At 50.1% G+C, this 15,041-nt stretch overlaps 2 protein-coding genes across 4 annotated transcripts in view; one reads left to right on the top strand and one right to left on the bottom strand.

The window, feature by feature from the left end:
• SREBF1 (sterol regulatory element binding transcription factor 1) overlaps positions 1–2,293 on the top strand; it is a 29,839-nt gene extending 27,546 nt beyond the window's left edge. Inside the window, exon 19 of the mRNA XM_048493892.1 lies at positions 916–2,293. Coding sequence (XP_048349849.1) covers positions 916–1,139 — 224 coding nt within the window. The 3' untranslated portion in view covers positions 1,140–2,293. The remainder of the gene's footprint in view (positions 1–915) is intronic.
• A 3,327-nt stretch (positions 2,294–5,620) lies between these two features.
• RAI1 (retinoic acid induced 1) overlaps positions 5,621–15,041 on the bottom strand; it is a 172,478-nt gene continuing 163,057 nt past the window's right edge. For 2 of the 3 annotated variants that reach the window (XM_048492604.1, XM_048492605.1), the window contains one exon: positions 5,621–10,184. In XM_048492604.1, coding sequence (XP_048348561.1) covers positions 10,170–10,184 — 15 coding nt within the window. In that variant the 3' untranslated portion in view covers positions 5,621–10,169. The remainder of the gene's footprint in view (positions 10,185–15,041) is intronic. The other variant, XM_048492606.1, reaches the window with a different exon arrangement.

Genomic DNA, 15,041 nt, shown 5'->3' with positions numbered 1-15,041 from the left:
GTGAGCGGGCTGAAGTGACAATGCTATCATGTTTTTCGGACCCCCTTTTTATGGGGAAAACGTCCACTGTAGATAGGGGCAGGGCTAAGCAGGGAATCCGTGAATAGGAGCAGGGCTAAGCCACGAATCCAGATGTAGAAGCAAGGCTAAGACGGGAATCCAGAGGTAGGGGCAGGGCTAAGCTGGGAATCTGGGGGTAGGAGCAGGGCTAAGCTTGGAATCCGGATGTAAGAGCAGGGCTAAGCTGGGAATCCAAAGGTAGGGGCAGGGCTAAGCTGGGAATCCGGGGGTAGGAGCAGGGCTAAGCTGGGAATAAGCTGGGAATCCGGGGATAGGAGCAGGGCTAAGCCAGGAATCCGGATGTAGAAGCAGGGCTAAGACGGGAATCCAAAGGTAGGGGCAGGGCTAAGCTGGGAATCTGGGGGTAGGAGCAGGGCTAAGCTGGGAATCCGGGGATAGGAGCAGGGCTAAGCCAGGAATCCGGATGTAGAAGCAGGGCTAAGACGGGAATCCAAAGGTAGGGGCAGGGCTAAGCTGGGAATCCGGGGGTAGGAGCAGGGCTAAGCTGGGAATCTGGGGGTAGGAGCAGGGCTAAGCTTGGAATCTGGATGTAAGAGCAGGGCTAAGCTTGGAATCCGGATGTAAGAGCAGGGCTAAGCCAGGAATCCAAAGGTAGGGGCAGGGCTAAGCCAGGAATCCGGGGGTAGGAGCAAGGCTAAGCTGGGAATCCAGGGATAGGAGCAGGGCTAAGCCAGGAATGCAGAGCTAGGAGCAGGGCTAAGCCGGGAATGCAGAGGGGGCAGGGCTAAGCCAGGAATGCAGAGGTAGGGCTTAGGTGTGCACCCAGACTTTTTGTCCAGTGGTGAGCTTTGCAGGTGTCCCTGATCCCTCCCCTCCTGTTTTTCCCCCTTCCAGCCAGCCAACAGGAGAACCACCCAACAGCTCGGGAGCAGGCCGAAGCCCTCCTGCTGGCGTGTTCCTACCTGCCACCAGTATTCCTCTTGGGGCCAGGTCAGCGAATGGGCATGTTGGCCGAGGCTGCCCGTTCCCTGGAGAAGCTGGGTGACAAACGGACACTCCACGAGTGCCAGCAGATGCTCATGAAGCTCGGCAGTGGCTCCACAGTCACCTCCAGCTAGAGAGGAGGGGCGGAGGACTGGGTGAGGGGCCGCCCCACGGGGTGCTGCCGGGGCGTAATCCTCGCAAGCATGCCTTGCGTCCGTCTCTTGTGGATAGTTGGCGGGGGAGACTAAGAATTCTGAAGACCTGGACCTGCCAGTTCAGAGCTTTCCTCTAGGTAATAAGTTTCCAGCGCACTTAAGACGCTGCCCGTGTAGTTTCTGCAGCCTGTCCTTCCCGGCTGCCATTTTGTTCTGAGCAGATGGAGGCACGAGAAAGCTGTGCTGTTTGCCGGGGGTGGTGGCAGAATCGTATAAAAGCCAGCGTGGGGGGGGGAGGGTGCCCACAAATTTTGAGAGACCTGCTCAGAAAGCGGAGGGTCCCTTCACACCCCCCCCCCGAGGACAGCCTGCACCCTTTCTTACAACACACACTCCCTCATGCATGCTTTGTGTCAACTCTGTCCGCCCTTGGTGGCATGCCAGACTCGATGGCTTTTTGCAATAGTCTTGCTTCTCATCTGGCCACTGTGGCTCCTCCGATTGTCCTACAGGAATTCATCCCCCCCCCCTCACCCCATTTCCCATCTCCCTGCAGCTGTCCAGCTTCAGGAAGGCAGCGGGGACCCCTAGGGGCAGCACTTAAGTATTGCAGGATGTTCACCTTGTTGACCAGAGCATGTGACTATCACATCCCCCAAGGTGGATGCTGGTCTTCATCCCGGACCAGGTGACCAATTGTTGTTTCCTCCGCCTCGGCGCAAGGCACAGACGGGCGCTCCCTCGCTTGGTGGCACGGCTGTTGTTGCCCAGTTGTGTTTATGGAGGGTGGAATTCTCAGTGATGGGACTCTGCTCCTTTTAAAAGCGTTCGGTTCTGAGACAGGGAGGACACCGTGGCTTTTTCCAGTCTCCAGGATGTGGTTTTCTCATGTAGGTTGTTTCCCTTCCAAGCCGAACAAGGAAACGTTACGGCGTCACGTCCCCACGGGGCTGTGCGGTCCCCGAGTAGAATCCCGAGCGGGTTAGCCGTGTTAGACCCTTGCAGCGAAAAGAGGCAAGAATCCAAAGTCGCCTTCAAAGACTAACGAATTTTTATCTTGGCATAAGCTTTTGGGGGCTAAAGATTTCTTCAGTAGAATAGATGATTCTAAGGGAGCAGTATACCCCTGGTTATGAGAAAAATAAATAACAGAGAGGATTCTTTGGTGTGTATTAGGCGTGGAGGGTGTTTTGCCTAGAAATGCTGGGGTTTTCCCCCCCACTTATTTCCATGGAAATATCACAATGGGGGGGGGGTTGTGTAGGTGTGAGTTTCCCCTGTTCTGCTTTAAAGCAAGAACCTGCTTGACTCTCCAGGGTTCAGTTATTTCCCATCAGCCTCTGTCAGCATGGCCAATTGGCCATGCTGACAGAGGCTGATGGGAATTGTAGTTCCTGAACATCTGGAGAGCCGCAGGTTCCCTACCCCTGTGCTAGTGTGAAAAAACCTTGCACGAAAGCACTTGTGCGACTCTACGTTCTGAAAGCAAAATGTTGGACAGTCAACTCCGGACACTTATGTTCTGGCAGATGGGAGGGTGGCTTTTTTCCCTCTCTCCCCAACCCTTTGGCTTTGGCCTGCCACTAGGTTCTGCACCTTGCCCTCCCATCTGTGTTACTATGGTAACCATCCCATCAGAGCAGGAGCGACAGAGGGTCCCGGCCAAGTCCCGGGAGAGACTGAAGAACGGCTCTCTCTGCAGGGATCCTCTTAAGAGCAGGCAACGGATACGTTGTTCCTGGCCCCGTTCTTTTCCCAGCCTGCACCCTCAGCTGCAGCTATTCCTTTTAAAAGTTATTTTCATAGCGTGAGTCTTTTGTACAGAGGATAAAAATAAAAGCCTACTTATTTATATATCCCGGCTGGTGGTCTTTTCCTGAAGGGGCGAGTAGGGAATGAGAATGCGCTCTCTCCTTCAGCGTGCATGCGTGTTATTTCTCAACACACAAATTGTCTTTTTTCGACACAAAATTGTTCAAGGTGGGTCGAACACATGAAGCTGTTGGGGTGCATCTGAGTCAGCCTGGTGTGCGTAGAACGGCAGCTGCTCTCTGTCACATCACTCCCTACTTGATCCTTTAACCCGGAGTTGCTGGGAATCGAACCGGGGCCCTTCTGTGAACCAAGGTGATGTTCTAGCATTGAGGCATAGCCCTTCCCCTCCCATATGACTTGATTTCTCTTCGGCCGACCAGCAGCTGCTTTTGAGGATGGACTCTGTTAAATGACACAGCAACACGATACCAGAGTTTGGATTTATACCCAGCTTTTCTCAACCGTAAGGAGTCTCCAAGCAGCTTACAAACTCCACCCTACAATGGACACCTGGTGAGCCAGGTGGGGCTGAGAGAGTGCAGTGAGAACTGTGACTGGCCCAAGACCACCCAGCCGGCTTCACGTGGAGGAGTGGAGAAACAAACCTGTTCACCATATTAAGAGTCCGCTGCTTATGTGGAAGAGTGGGGAATAAAATCCGGTTCAGCAGCTTAGAGCGCACTGCTCTTGACCACCACACCACGCTGGCTGTTTCACGGTGCCCCATTCATACAGACAAATCGCCCTTGGAAGGAGGTCTGGAAAAACCCATTGATACGAAGCAGTCGGGGGTTTGATTCCATAGAGTTGGAAGAGACCTCCAGGGCCATCCAGTCAAACCTGTTGCCGTGCAGGAAGAAACAATCACAGCACTCCTGACAGATGGCCATCTAGACTCTGTTGAAAAACCTCCAAAGAAGGAGACTCTACCACTTTCTGAGGCATCCTATTCCACTGTCGAACAGCCCTGACAGTCAGGAAGTTCTTCCTAATCTTTAGGTGGAATCTCTTTTCCTGCACCTCTTGAATCCATTGTTTCTGATCCTAGTCTCTGGAGCAGCAGGAAACAAGCTTGCTCCCTCACCAACATGACATCCCTTCAAATATCTAAACATGGCTATCATGTCCCCTTTTAACCTTCTTTTCTCCAGACTAAGCATACCCAGCTCCCTAAGTCCACCTTGTAGGGCATGGATTCCAGACCTTAGACCAGTGGTGGCGAACCTTTGGCACTCCAGATGTTATGGACTACAATTCCCATCAACCCCTTCCAGCATGGCCAATTGGACATGCTGGCAGGGGCTGATGGGAATTGTAGTCCATAACATCTGGAGTGCCAAAGGTTCGCCACCACGGCCTTAGACCATTTTGGTCGCCCTCCTCTGGACCTATTGCAGCTTGTCAATAGCCTTCTTGAATTGTGGTGGCCAGAACTGTACACAATATTCCAGGTGAGGTCTGACCAATGCAGAACAGAGAGGAACTATTACGTCCTTCAGCCGGGATGCTGTACTCCTATTGCTGCAGCCCAGAATCACATTGGCCTTCTTGGCTGCCACATCACACTGCTGCCTCATGTTTACTTTGTGGTCTACTAAGACTCCCAGTTTCTTTCACATGTACTGTTGTCAAGCCAGGTGTCCCCCATCCTGTATCTCTGCATTTCATTTTTTTTCTGCACCAAGTGTAGTATCTTACATTTATCCCTGCTGAAATGCATTTTGTTAGCCAAGGGTCATTGGCTTCCGTTTTCAGGCACAGGACAAAATGGCAGCATTCACTTTACAGAGCTCAGGACCGAGATAACTAAAAAAATACTCATTTCTGTCCATGTGATCCAGCTGAGAATTGGAAACAACACTTGGCTCTCAGAACCTATACTGTCTGAAATTAGACCAATATCCACTCAGAATAATACTACGCCCCCCCCCCCCCGACCCCTTGCCACAGGCCCAATTTGTGATCAAGCCAAGAACGCTCTTGTGTCACGATGCAATACGGCTGCTGCTTTTTACCTCTTAATTATTGCTAAGAGTGCTCTTTAAAAAAAACCTGGCCTCTCGTTTGAAGTGCCTGTTGCGTTTGTTAAGAATAGTGGCCACAAAATATGCCAGTCTGTTATATATGAAATAAACTCTTGGCGTGGCTTGACACGGAGCAGGCCCATTGGACAAACATGCAAAACCCTCTTTAGGATGCTTAAAAAAGGAGATGTGTAGGTGGAAGAACAGCCTGTGTTCACATCTGCTCCTCGCTCTTCTCTGGTTGGGAGCCGCAGGCACACTCTCCGGATACCAGGTTCTTCTTTTTCTCCTTTTACAACTGACATATTCCGACACAGAATACCTCACGCCTGGCCTGACCTTGAAAATTGTCTGCAATGCAGAGAGAATTATCGTGACGGGCTCAATTGTCCCTGCCTCGAGTTCTGCTGCACCTGGGAAACACGGGCACGGTTACCCTCTTCCATTTCGCCAATGGACATCTGCAACGAGGGTGTTAAAGTGAAGCCTGGTATTGGGCACTCCTTTCCCCAGCCAGGACTGAAGAGGGCCAAATCCTCCCTGGGGTGCATTTAATTTATTTCACAATCTGGCCCTGCCTTTGCGCCTGCCGAAAAATAGGGTACTAGTGAACTCTGCAAATGTCTAAAACAATTGTTGAATCTTTATTGATGTTTTGAATGCAATGACCCGGTTTTTTTTCTTTTCTTTTTTTAACTCTTAAGGAAAATAAACTTCTTTTAGAAACAGCTCGTTACACACAGTCTTCAGTGTGAAGCAATATACTAAATAAGAACACTAGTTTTAACATTTACAGTCTTTCATATATTATATATATGTATATGTATACATATATATACACTATCGAATGAGGCAATATATAATACACACGATTCGCCATTTTACAGTCATTATGTACAAGATGCCATTTAAGAGACGGCCGGGGTTGTTGGTCAGTGTCATGGCGGCACGGAGACGGGAACGGTTGAGCTGCCAGCCAAGGCTTGCTTCCAAAACAAACTCGCGTTTCTTTGCCAGCAAACCTTGAGAGGCGAGCTGGGCGGGCATGAAATTTGGCAGCATGAAGAAGGTGGGTGGAGCACACGGAATACCATGAACAGAGACAGGCCACTAGCGCAAGTGTGGGTGCGTGCGCACCGTTGCTCGGAAGGGGCAGACAACGGAAACCGAATCAAAGTGAAGAACTTGCGACACGATAAACGGCAAGTGGGAGGTGGCGTTTTTCCAACGTCGAAAATGGATTTTTGCGACATATATACATTCTATACAACTCGGGTCCCGAAACGTATTCTACAGCCACTCATTTTGAGGTCTTACTAGGACTGACTGGGAGCCCTCGTCGCTGTATGATCCCAATCCGTTCCCTGGGCTGCTGGGTAAAGAAAAAAAAATATGTCCTGACCCAACTCTGCTCTAACCCACTGTCAGCTCTTTGATGCTGTATGGTAGGTGTTGATTTAAAAGCTAAGCGGCATAAATCCTATCTTAAGGTCCCTCCTGGATAAGTGATTCTTCAGAGTTTAAGCGCATTAAATCCTCCTGGGAGTTTTTGCTGGGCTCTGATGCGCTGTGGCAGTGTATTGGTGCATGTGGAAACTGTTCTCCATCTTTACTGAACCTTGTTCCTCACACCCTACCACAGACTAGGCTAATCCTACGGCTGGCCCGATCCGTTGGAGAAAGGACGTCTGACATGAAAATAACCCACCCTCCGCTCCCGAGCTTTTTGTTTTGACCGTCTCCAAAGTACTGAACTGAGGGGCCATGGGAAATTACTGTCTATGCATCACCTGAGACCGTATCATACGAGCAGAGGGGTGAACGACAATTTGGAATGCAGATTGTTTTGGAGGGATCCCAGCGGAGAGGTGGTCGTGATACAGAGTGTGGAGATTGGGGTATGGGCAGAGCAATTGACTCCCCTACATCGCTCCCACTTCCCTCCAGGCTCTATTCTTACAGGTCTCTTCCTCTGTTTGACCCAAGGGATCCCCCTCCCAATGGTTCACTCTGTGAACCTGTGTGGTTCCCAGTACTCAGAGATTATGCACCACATTACCAACAGCAGAGGCACATGGGTCAATGGAATGGGGCTGAGGGAAGGAGAGACCCACCCAAAAAACGGCCCCTGAGGAATTCCCAAGCAATTCCAAACCAAAATCTCCCCGAAGGATCTTGTACTGCCGCTCTCTCTCACCTACCCAGTGTCCATTGGAGGAATCTTTCCAGAGCTCCTAGCCAATGACAGTGTCAGATTATTGCCAGGCATATCTCAAAAAAGATACTGCAGAGCTGTAAATGGTGCAGATGGAGGGTAACCAAGATGGTTATGGAGTTGGAGCATCTTTCCTGGCAGGAAGGTCCGGGCCTTCTGGGGAAAAAATCCAGGAAGATGGCCAAGATTATCCTGGTCTCATTGGATCTCTGAAGCTAAGCAAGGTCGGCCCTGGTTAGCGTTTGGACGGAGGACCCCCAAGAAAGCGCAGGGTTGCTGTGCGGAAGTCACCAATGACAAACGACTTCTGTTGACCCAAGCCAACCTGATCTTGGCGGTTAAGCAGGGTCCGTCCTGGTTAGCAATGTTCCCTGTAAGCTGCATGGCTACATAAACACCGTACTGGTGCCATGAAGTTTGGGCGGCCGCCAACAGGGGGAGCTCCCACAGACAGCTCAGTTCCGGGCAGAGGTAGGGAACTTCTGCCCAGTTCCCTACCAGAGCTGGAGGGACTATTGCTGGTTAATACTTGGATTCCATCAGGGAAGTCCTGGGTTGCTACAGAGAGGCAGGCAATGGCAAACCACTGAATGTCTTACCTGGAAAACCTTACAGGATTGCACACACTTGAGGGCACTTTGCACACACACAAGGGAGGGGGGCATGATAGTCTTATAAAATGATTCATGGAGTGGAAATAGTGGAGAGAGGGTTTTTCTCCCTGTCCTGTAATATTACAACTTGGAAGTACCCGATGAAGTTGACAGGCCAATAAGTCCAAGACGGACAAAAGGTAATACTTTACTCAACAAAATCATTAAACTGCGTATTTGTTGCCAGTAGATGTATTGAAAGCCAAAATTGTACGGTTGGCTTGAAAAGGGGTTCGGAAAGATTTATGGAGGAGGGGGCTCCCAACAGCGGCTAGCCATGTTGAGGAAAGGGAACCTCCAGAGACACAGGCAGCACACCTCTGAGTCACTGTTCTGGGAGACCTCGTTGACTTGTTTCTTGGCCCTTTGAGCAACTGGTTGACCACTGTGTGAAATGGGATGTTGGGCTAGACCGGACAGAAGGATTCTATCTATGGTCTTAGCTGATGACTTGGTCTTCTTGTTTTCCCTAGTATCACTTCTCTGAACAGAAACCGTCCTTATCTGTATTGACTCCACCCCCATGCACCCCGTGCCTTTGATATGTGCTACTACATGTTGAGTTCAGTTTTGGTGGCAACCACCAGTAACTCACGGGGGGGGGAGGTTATCCCCTTAAGGCAGCATGATAACAGTTCAAGGTGCCACATGTGGGCAGCCTGGCTGGGCCAACATACCACACACCAGGAGTCAACAGAAGCTGGCTTCTTCTTCAAAGGCCATGAGCACTGGAGAAATAGAGGTGCCAATCTCTGAGAGTGCCCACTTATTCACAGTGCAGCCAAACCCAGTTGGAGCAGTTTCAAAAAGTGGCATAGAAACACTCACAGATTGCAAATACTGCCTAGACAATTCTTGTGTGCTCTACTATGGGGCAGGTAAAGAGCCAGGCTGGACTCAGAAGAAGTGGGAAACCCCTTCCCTCCAAAATACAATTAATAACAGCTCCTCCTTCTTTCCTCTGAAACGTTTCATATTTAAATGGTCGACCCACTCCAAATTTTCGTGAAATGCTCAGCCTGAACGAATATTCACACTAATTCAAAACAAATATTCGCACGAATTCTATTTGCACGAATTACAAATGAATATTCGCACAAATTCTATTTGCACGAATTACAAACTAATATTCGCAAGAAGTCAAAACCATGGGGTTCCTGAACCTTTTCAGCCCCGTTTCTTCTTGTGGGGGTAGCTAACCATTTTCCCGCTTGGCCATCAGGCCTAGGTGAGACCTGAGGAATTAAAGGTGGGGGAGAAGTCAGCAAATGGAGGGAGAGGGATGAAAGCAAACGAGCAAACGAACCAAAGCACCGTGGCATTGTTTCAAAAACAGCGGGCGCATTTTTTTAACACGCGGATCACATATATATATATACAGACACACACGCATACACCATGAGGTTCGCTGAAGGCAAAAAATAGATCAGATTAGGAAAATAAGAGACGGAGGGTTCAGAGAGCATCCGGAGTCCAGCATATCGAGAGAGAGAGAGAAAGATGCGGAGGATGGCGTTCTTCCTCTCTTCGCCCCCTCTAACCTGCCTGCACCACCCTCCCATCTCCTGTGCAACTGGAGGAAATTCCAAAACGCAATTGGGCCTGCCACCGTCCAGATTGGGTTGGAGAACGTCAGACACCTGCCTTCCAATAAAATCACCCTGCCAGGTGTAAATTCATGGCGAGAAGGTGCACAGGAAATAATTGAAACAGGCTCCGGGCCAGGTTTTGTCCATCGCTGGGTCCCAGGTGAAAAGTGTTAGCTTTATCAGTATTGGTTACAGCTCCTAAGTGCGGGAGGTGCGTGGGTGCGAGCATAAAATCTTGAGCGTGGATTCTCTTTTCCCCCTTAAACTGGTTTTAGGGAAGTGTTCCGGGAAGGGCAGGAGAAGGCCAACTGGGAATCGTTCTGTGGTCTCACACTGCCAACTGGAACGGGAAGAGTAGGCAGAAACGGGGTTCCGGGTTCCATGCCGGCCTGCTGTGGGATAAAACAGGATTCCCGGGAGCTGGTGAGGAAGAGGAGGGCTGGAGTTGGAGTTCGAGGCCCTTTGGAATTATTAGCTCTGCGGTGGCCGATGCAGAAGAGAGCAGAGGCTGGAAGAAGGGGCTCTCTCCTGCGTCTGGGTCCACTCGCATCTGGCAGAAGGAATATTGCAAAGACGACGGGGTTACATTCTCGTTGTCTCTCCGGTCTGGAGTGGGCATTGGTTGCAGCCACTGCCTGGGGGACAGGCGGAAACACCAAGCCGTCCCCTCCTATTCCAGGAATCTACTCGGGCGAGGTGAAGCGTCCCTTGGATTATAACGGCTGCTTCTGAGACAAAGAGAAAAGAGGAAAATATCAAGGAGGGTTACCATGCCAGCAAACACAATACCAGCTCGCCCATGGGGAAAGCGAGCGATCCCCTCCCCCTACGTTATCACCCGCCCCCTGAATTCCAGCCCTGGATTTACAAACTGCTGACTAGCCACTGCACCTAAGCTGGAATCTGACAGTTAGAGGACTCCACGGGTTCATTCATCAAGAATAATTCATGTTGCTAACACCCGCTGTGTGCCTTATGCTGGTCCCGGATAAAAAATAAAAAGCATGCTCCTGACAGGCCGCAGAGATGCATTTATAGCTCTTTCTTTTCTTTTCTTCCAAGGAAGGAGTGTGGGTTGGAGGTTTATTCACCACAAGGGGGCAGCAACCCCCCCCTACTTCTGCCTCCTGCAGTTTCTGCCGCCACAACAACAACCAGTTTCTCCTGGGTATCTCCTTACCCTCTCCTCCTTCCGCTCGGCCTCCGTTAATTGGTACTGTGAGGCCTCACGGGCATACCAAACACCCACGCCTTTCAACCCCTGACACTGCGGGCGCCTTCCAGTGGCTCATGGGCCTGCGCATAAAAGCTGCTTAATGCGCCAGACGGAAACAAGACTGCAGCCCAGGAAGCTGGGAAGGGCCCATTCTTGAACAGAGTAGCAGCACAAAGTGGGGAATCCACCCGAGCAGAGTGGCTGGGAGGCCTTCGTGCGCATCATGTGCTGGTGGATCCGAATATCATCCCTTGTTGTGTGAGCAAGGACAATGCGCTTGTTTGCAAACACAAAGTCATTTCTGCTCTTTGTTTCGAACTTGGGGGGGCGGCTACTAGGTGATGCAAAGGAGTTCTAAGCGTGTGTGTGAATTAGTTGCAGAAAACAACTTATGTGCAAGAAGGGGATGCTAACAGGTCAGGGGCACACTGTTGTGGGTGTATACCGTATTCCCCTTCGCTCCATGATTACAAATACTTTCCTCCCCTACTGTTTTAAGCAGGGGAGGTAATCAAAGACAGTGTGGCGTAGTGGCTAAGAGCTGAGAGACCTGAGTTCCAATTCCCATCTGGCTGTGAATTCTGCTGCCTCATCTACACCAGAAGGTTGAAGTGTGGATGAAACGAGGATGGAGTGGGCCAGGCATACCACCACCCTTGGAGAAAAATGTGGGGTAAAAATATACCAGATATCCATAGGGAGGGTTCGGTCCCTCTAAAAAATGAGTCTGCAAGATTGGTCTGCATGAATTGTCCCCCCTGGTCACAACCACATCTCAGTCGTAGAGAAGACTGGCCAAACTAATATTGCTGTCAGCCTCCATTTTGGTCTGTAATATAGGGATATCTATAACAGCCTACTGCGCAGGGTTGTTGTAAGTAGGGTAACCAGGTCTTCTCTAAACACTGGTGGGGGGTGGTTGCCAGATCCAGGTTTGGACAGTCCTTGAAATTTGGGGATGGAGTATGGGTGGGGGACAGAGACCTCAGCGGGGTACGATGTCATAGAATTCGTCCCCTAATGCAGCCATTTACTCCAGAGCAGGGGTAGGGAACCTGCGGCTCTCCAGATGTTCAGGAACTACAATTCCCATCAGCCCCTACCAGCATGGCCAATTGACCAATCTGCTCCAGAGGAATTAGAGTGGAGATAAGCTGTAATTCTGGGGAGTCTCGTGCTTTGAGGAGGGCTGTATAAGACCCCAAATGCTATTAGCCACCCAGGTAGCTCAGGCTTAAGAAAGGCAAAACATTCTAAACCCGAAGCGAGCCATACTGAAAAGGGCAAAAGGGGCCAAGCAAAATCCAGAGGTTAGAGTCGGGTTGTCCAGTTCATTTTTTACGAGGGCCAGCTATGAAACAAATGTGAGTTGGTTGGGCTGGGCTGGGCTGCGGGGGGGGGGGGGGGGGGTGGCAGCGGCTGCCTCGGCTGGACCCAGAATGGCACTGGAGTGGGCCAAATCCCCACCAGTGTCCAGAGAGGACCTGGTTACCCTACTTACAACAGCCCTGCACAGTAGGCGGTTATAGAACAGCCTGCAGTGGGCCAAATCCGGCCCCTGAGCTGCATGTTTGATCTCCCTGAACTACAGCCCCTTTCCTGTGAGAAAGCACTACAAAGGCCAAGCCTTCTCAATTCAGAAAACACGGAGAGGACCCAAACCCTGCCAAACCCAATATATCTGTTTTTCAGGTTATATATATTTTTTTGGATTGCTCGGGTTTTGGTTTTAGTGACTAGTATTTTTTGAAAAAGCGTATTCTTTTAAAATGCTTTTTTTGTGAGTTGGGGGGGGCATGAAAGGTTTCTTGTCTTTTGGGTCGAAAGAGTACTGAGAGAGAAGGGGACGAAACAGCACCGGACTGTGAGCCATTTGGGCCATTTGTGAGAGTGAGGGCCGCCGTGGAAAGGGGGCAGGAAGCCTTCCTGGGCCCAGCTTGGCCTCCTGACGGGGTTATTTCTCTCCGCCACTGAGGAATGCCTATCAATCTGTTCCTCGAACGCCATCTGGACCCCTCCGCCTTCCTGAGTCTGTTTTAAATTGCCCATAACCAGGTGCCACAGTTAGCTTGCTGGGGAGGGGAGGGGGGCCGGCAGGAAACACTGCCTGCCGAGATTGAATTATATGGCCGCCCGGTCAGCGGTTACCAAGGCAAGACAAAGGCCTTTGGTCTCGCTGGTCTCGTGTTTCCTCCAAGGGAGGGGAGTCGGGGAGGAAGGCCGACGTGGCAGGAGCAGAAGCCGCCCCTGACTGCCAAAGTCCTTCCCTCCGACCTCACCGTCTGTTCGCAGGGTTGTCAACTCTAGCCTAGCAAATCCCCGAAGATTTGGCAGCAGTGCCCGTGCAGGGGAGAGTTTGGGCGAGGAATCTACAGCTCAGAACCTGCCGTTTTCTCTTCAGGAACTGAACTCAGTGGCCGCTGAAGACTGGTGGTCACACCAGGTCCTGCCTGGGAGTCAGGAAGCCTGTTCTTGGGGCAAACAAGAACCAAGAGACCCCTGTAACGGAGCAATAGATGGTGCCGTGGGGGAGTCCCTTCCACACGTGACAGTGCAACCCCAGCAGGGAAAGGAGCATACATGCATAGCAAGGAGACCAAAGGGTTTCGTGCAACGATGGACAGGGGTGTATAGCTCGACTGGATGTAGGGATGCCAACTCCAGGTTGTAAAATTCCTGGAGGTTTGGGGGCAGGGTTTGGAAAGAGTAGAGGGTGAGGAAAAAAGGAAGTGGGGTATAAATCCAAAATTTTGGTGGTAGACGACAGCTTCAAGCACAGGAGGCGGGGTGAGGATCCAGCTCCATCCAGCTCACAGATGGTCCCCTTATCCCAATCCGTGACTTTCAAGCATGTGAAGAGAGCATCTACCCTGAACAGAGCATGTTTTTAATTAAAAATAACCTAATGGCAGGGTGGTTTCTGGCAGTGTGGTTAAAACGGTGGTTAAGAGCGGCAGACTCTGATCTGGAGAACCGGGTACGATTCCCCACTCCTCCACATGAGCGGCAGACTCTTATCAGGAGATTTGGATTTGTTTCCTCGCTCCTGCACATGAAGCCAGCTGGGTGACCTTGGGCCAGCCCCAGTTCTCTCTAAACTCTCTCAGCCGCACCTGCCTCACAAGGGGTCTGTTGTGGGGAGAGGAAGGGAAAGGAGCTTGTCAGCCACCTTGAGTCTCCATACAGGAGAGAAAGGCAGGATATAAATCCAAACTCTTATCTTCTCTCTTCTGCCTGGAAGCCACTAAAAATCCCCCCTTAAAAGGTCTTTAACTGAATAAAGGGATTGGGTTCCTTTCGCTCCCTGGTTTTCCATCTTCCCTTTCTGACATCTGGTCAGGGAGCTTTTATTACAGCCAGGACACTACAGATCTGGCCAAACCTTCCTATCTGGAGAAGGCAGCTTAGCTTTTAATTATTCCTTTTTGGGGGGGGTGGGAGTTGGAGGGATACAGATGTACTTGGGAAGTTGCCAATCAGCTCGGGTGCCAAAGGAGCTCAAATCCTGTGCAAATAAATCTGCATTTTTCATAAATAATGAATATTTGAATTTCGTTTTTTTTTTGCTTATTTTCACACAGAAGAGCAATGAGCTCTTCTGTAAACGTGATCATATGTCCTTCTTCTGACTTTTGGAATTCCAGCGGCCATCTTTACCTATATAATGTACCAACCACTGCCCCACCTCCCCAACAGCCTCTCCATTGCCCCACCCCCAATGGAGCTTATGTATTTATATTTTGTATATGACCTGCTCCTGCTTGACGTTTGAATTGGGTTGTTCACTGCCCGGAGCCCTTTAGGGATCGGGCGGCATAAAAATCGAAGAAATAAAAAAATAAAATAAAAATAAATAAACCCAAACAAGCGCTTTCCCCTGGCACCCGCTCTCCCCAGCCGTTCCCACTTACCGTTGTCCTGGCACCAAGCCCCCCACCTCCCTCCCCAAGACCTGCAGGACTTGCCCCTCTCAAAAGGCACCATTCTCACCAGTGGCTTTTGTACAGGGGGCTTTACTGCTAGTGGCTTATATTGCCTTCCGCGTAACTTTACAATCTTATGGACTAGAAACCTCTTTTTTTTTTTAACCTTCAGGGGTAGGGCGGTTTATCAAATCGAATTTAATAATAATAATAATAATAATAATAATAATAATAATAATAATAATAATAATAATAATAATAATAATAATAATAATTTTAAAAAAGGAAAGAAATATGTGAAGAAAAAGAAGAAGAGTTTGGATTCATACCCTGCCTTTCTCTCCTGTAAGGAGTCTCAATATGGCTTACAAACATCTTCCCTTCCTCTCCTCATGACAGACACCTGGTGAGGCAGGAGGGGCTGAAAGAGTTCAGAGAGAACTGTG

Source organism: Sphaerodactylus townsendi, linkage group LG04 (assembly GCF_021028975.2).
Source record: "Sphaerodactylus townsendi isolate TG3544 linkage group LG04, MPM_Stown_v2.3, whole genome shotgun sequence".
Lineage (NCBI taxonomy): Eukaryota > Metazoa > Chordata > Lepidosauria > Squamata > Sphaerodactylidae > Sphaerodactylus > Sphaerodactylus townsendi.
Note: the sequence above shows the minus strand (reverse complement) of the source record. Positions and strands in the feature narration are given on the sequence as shown.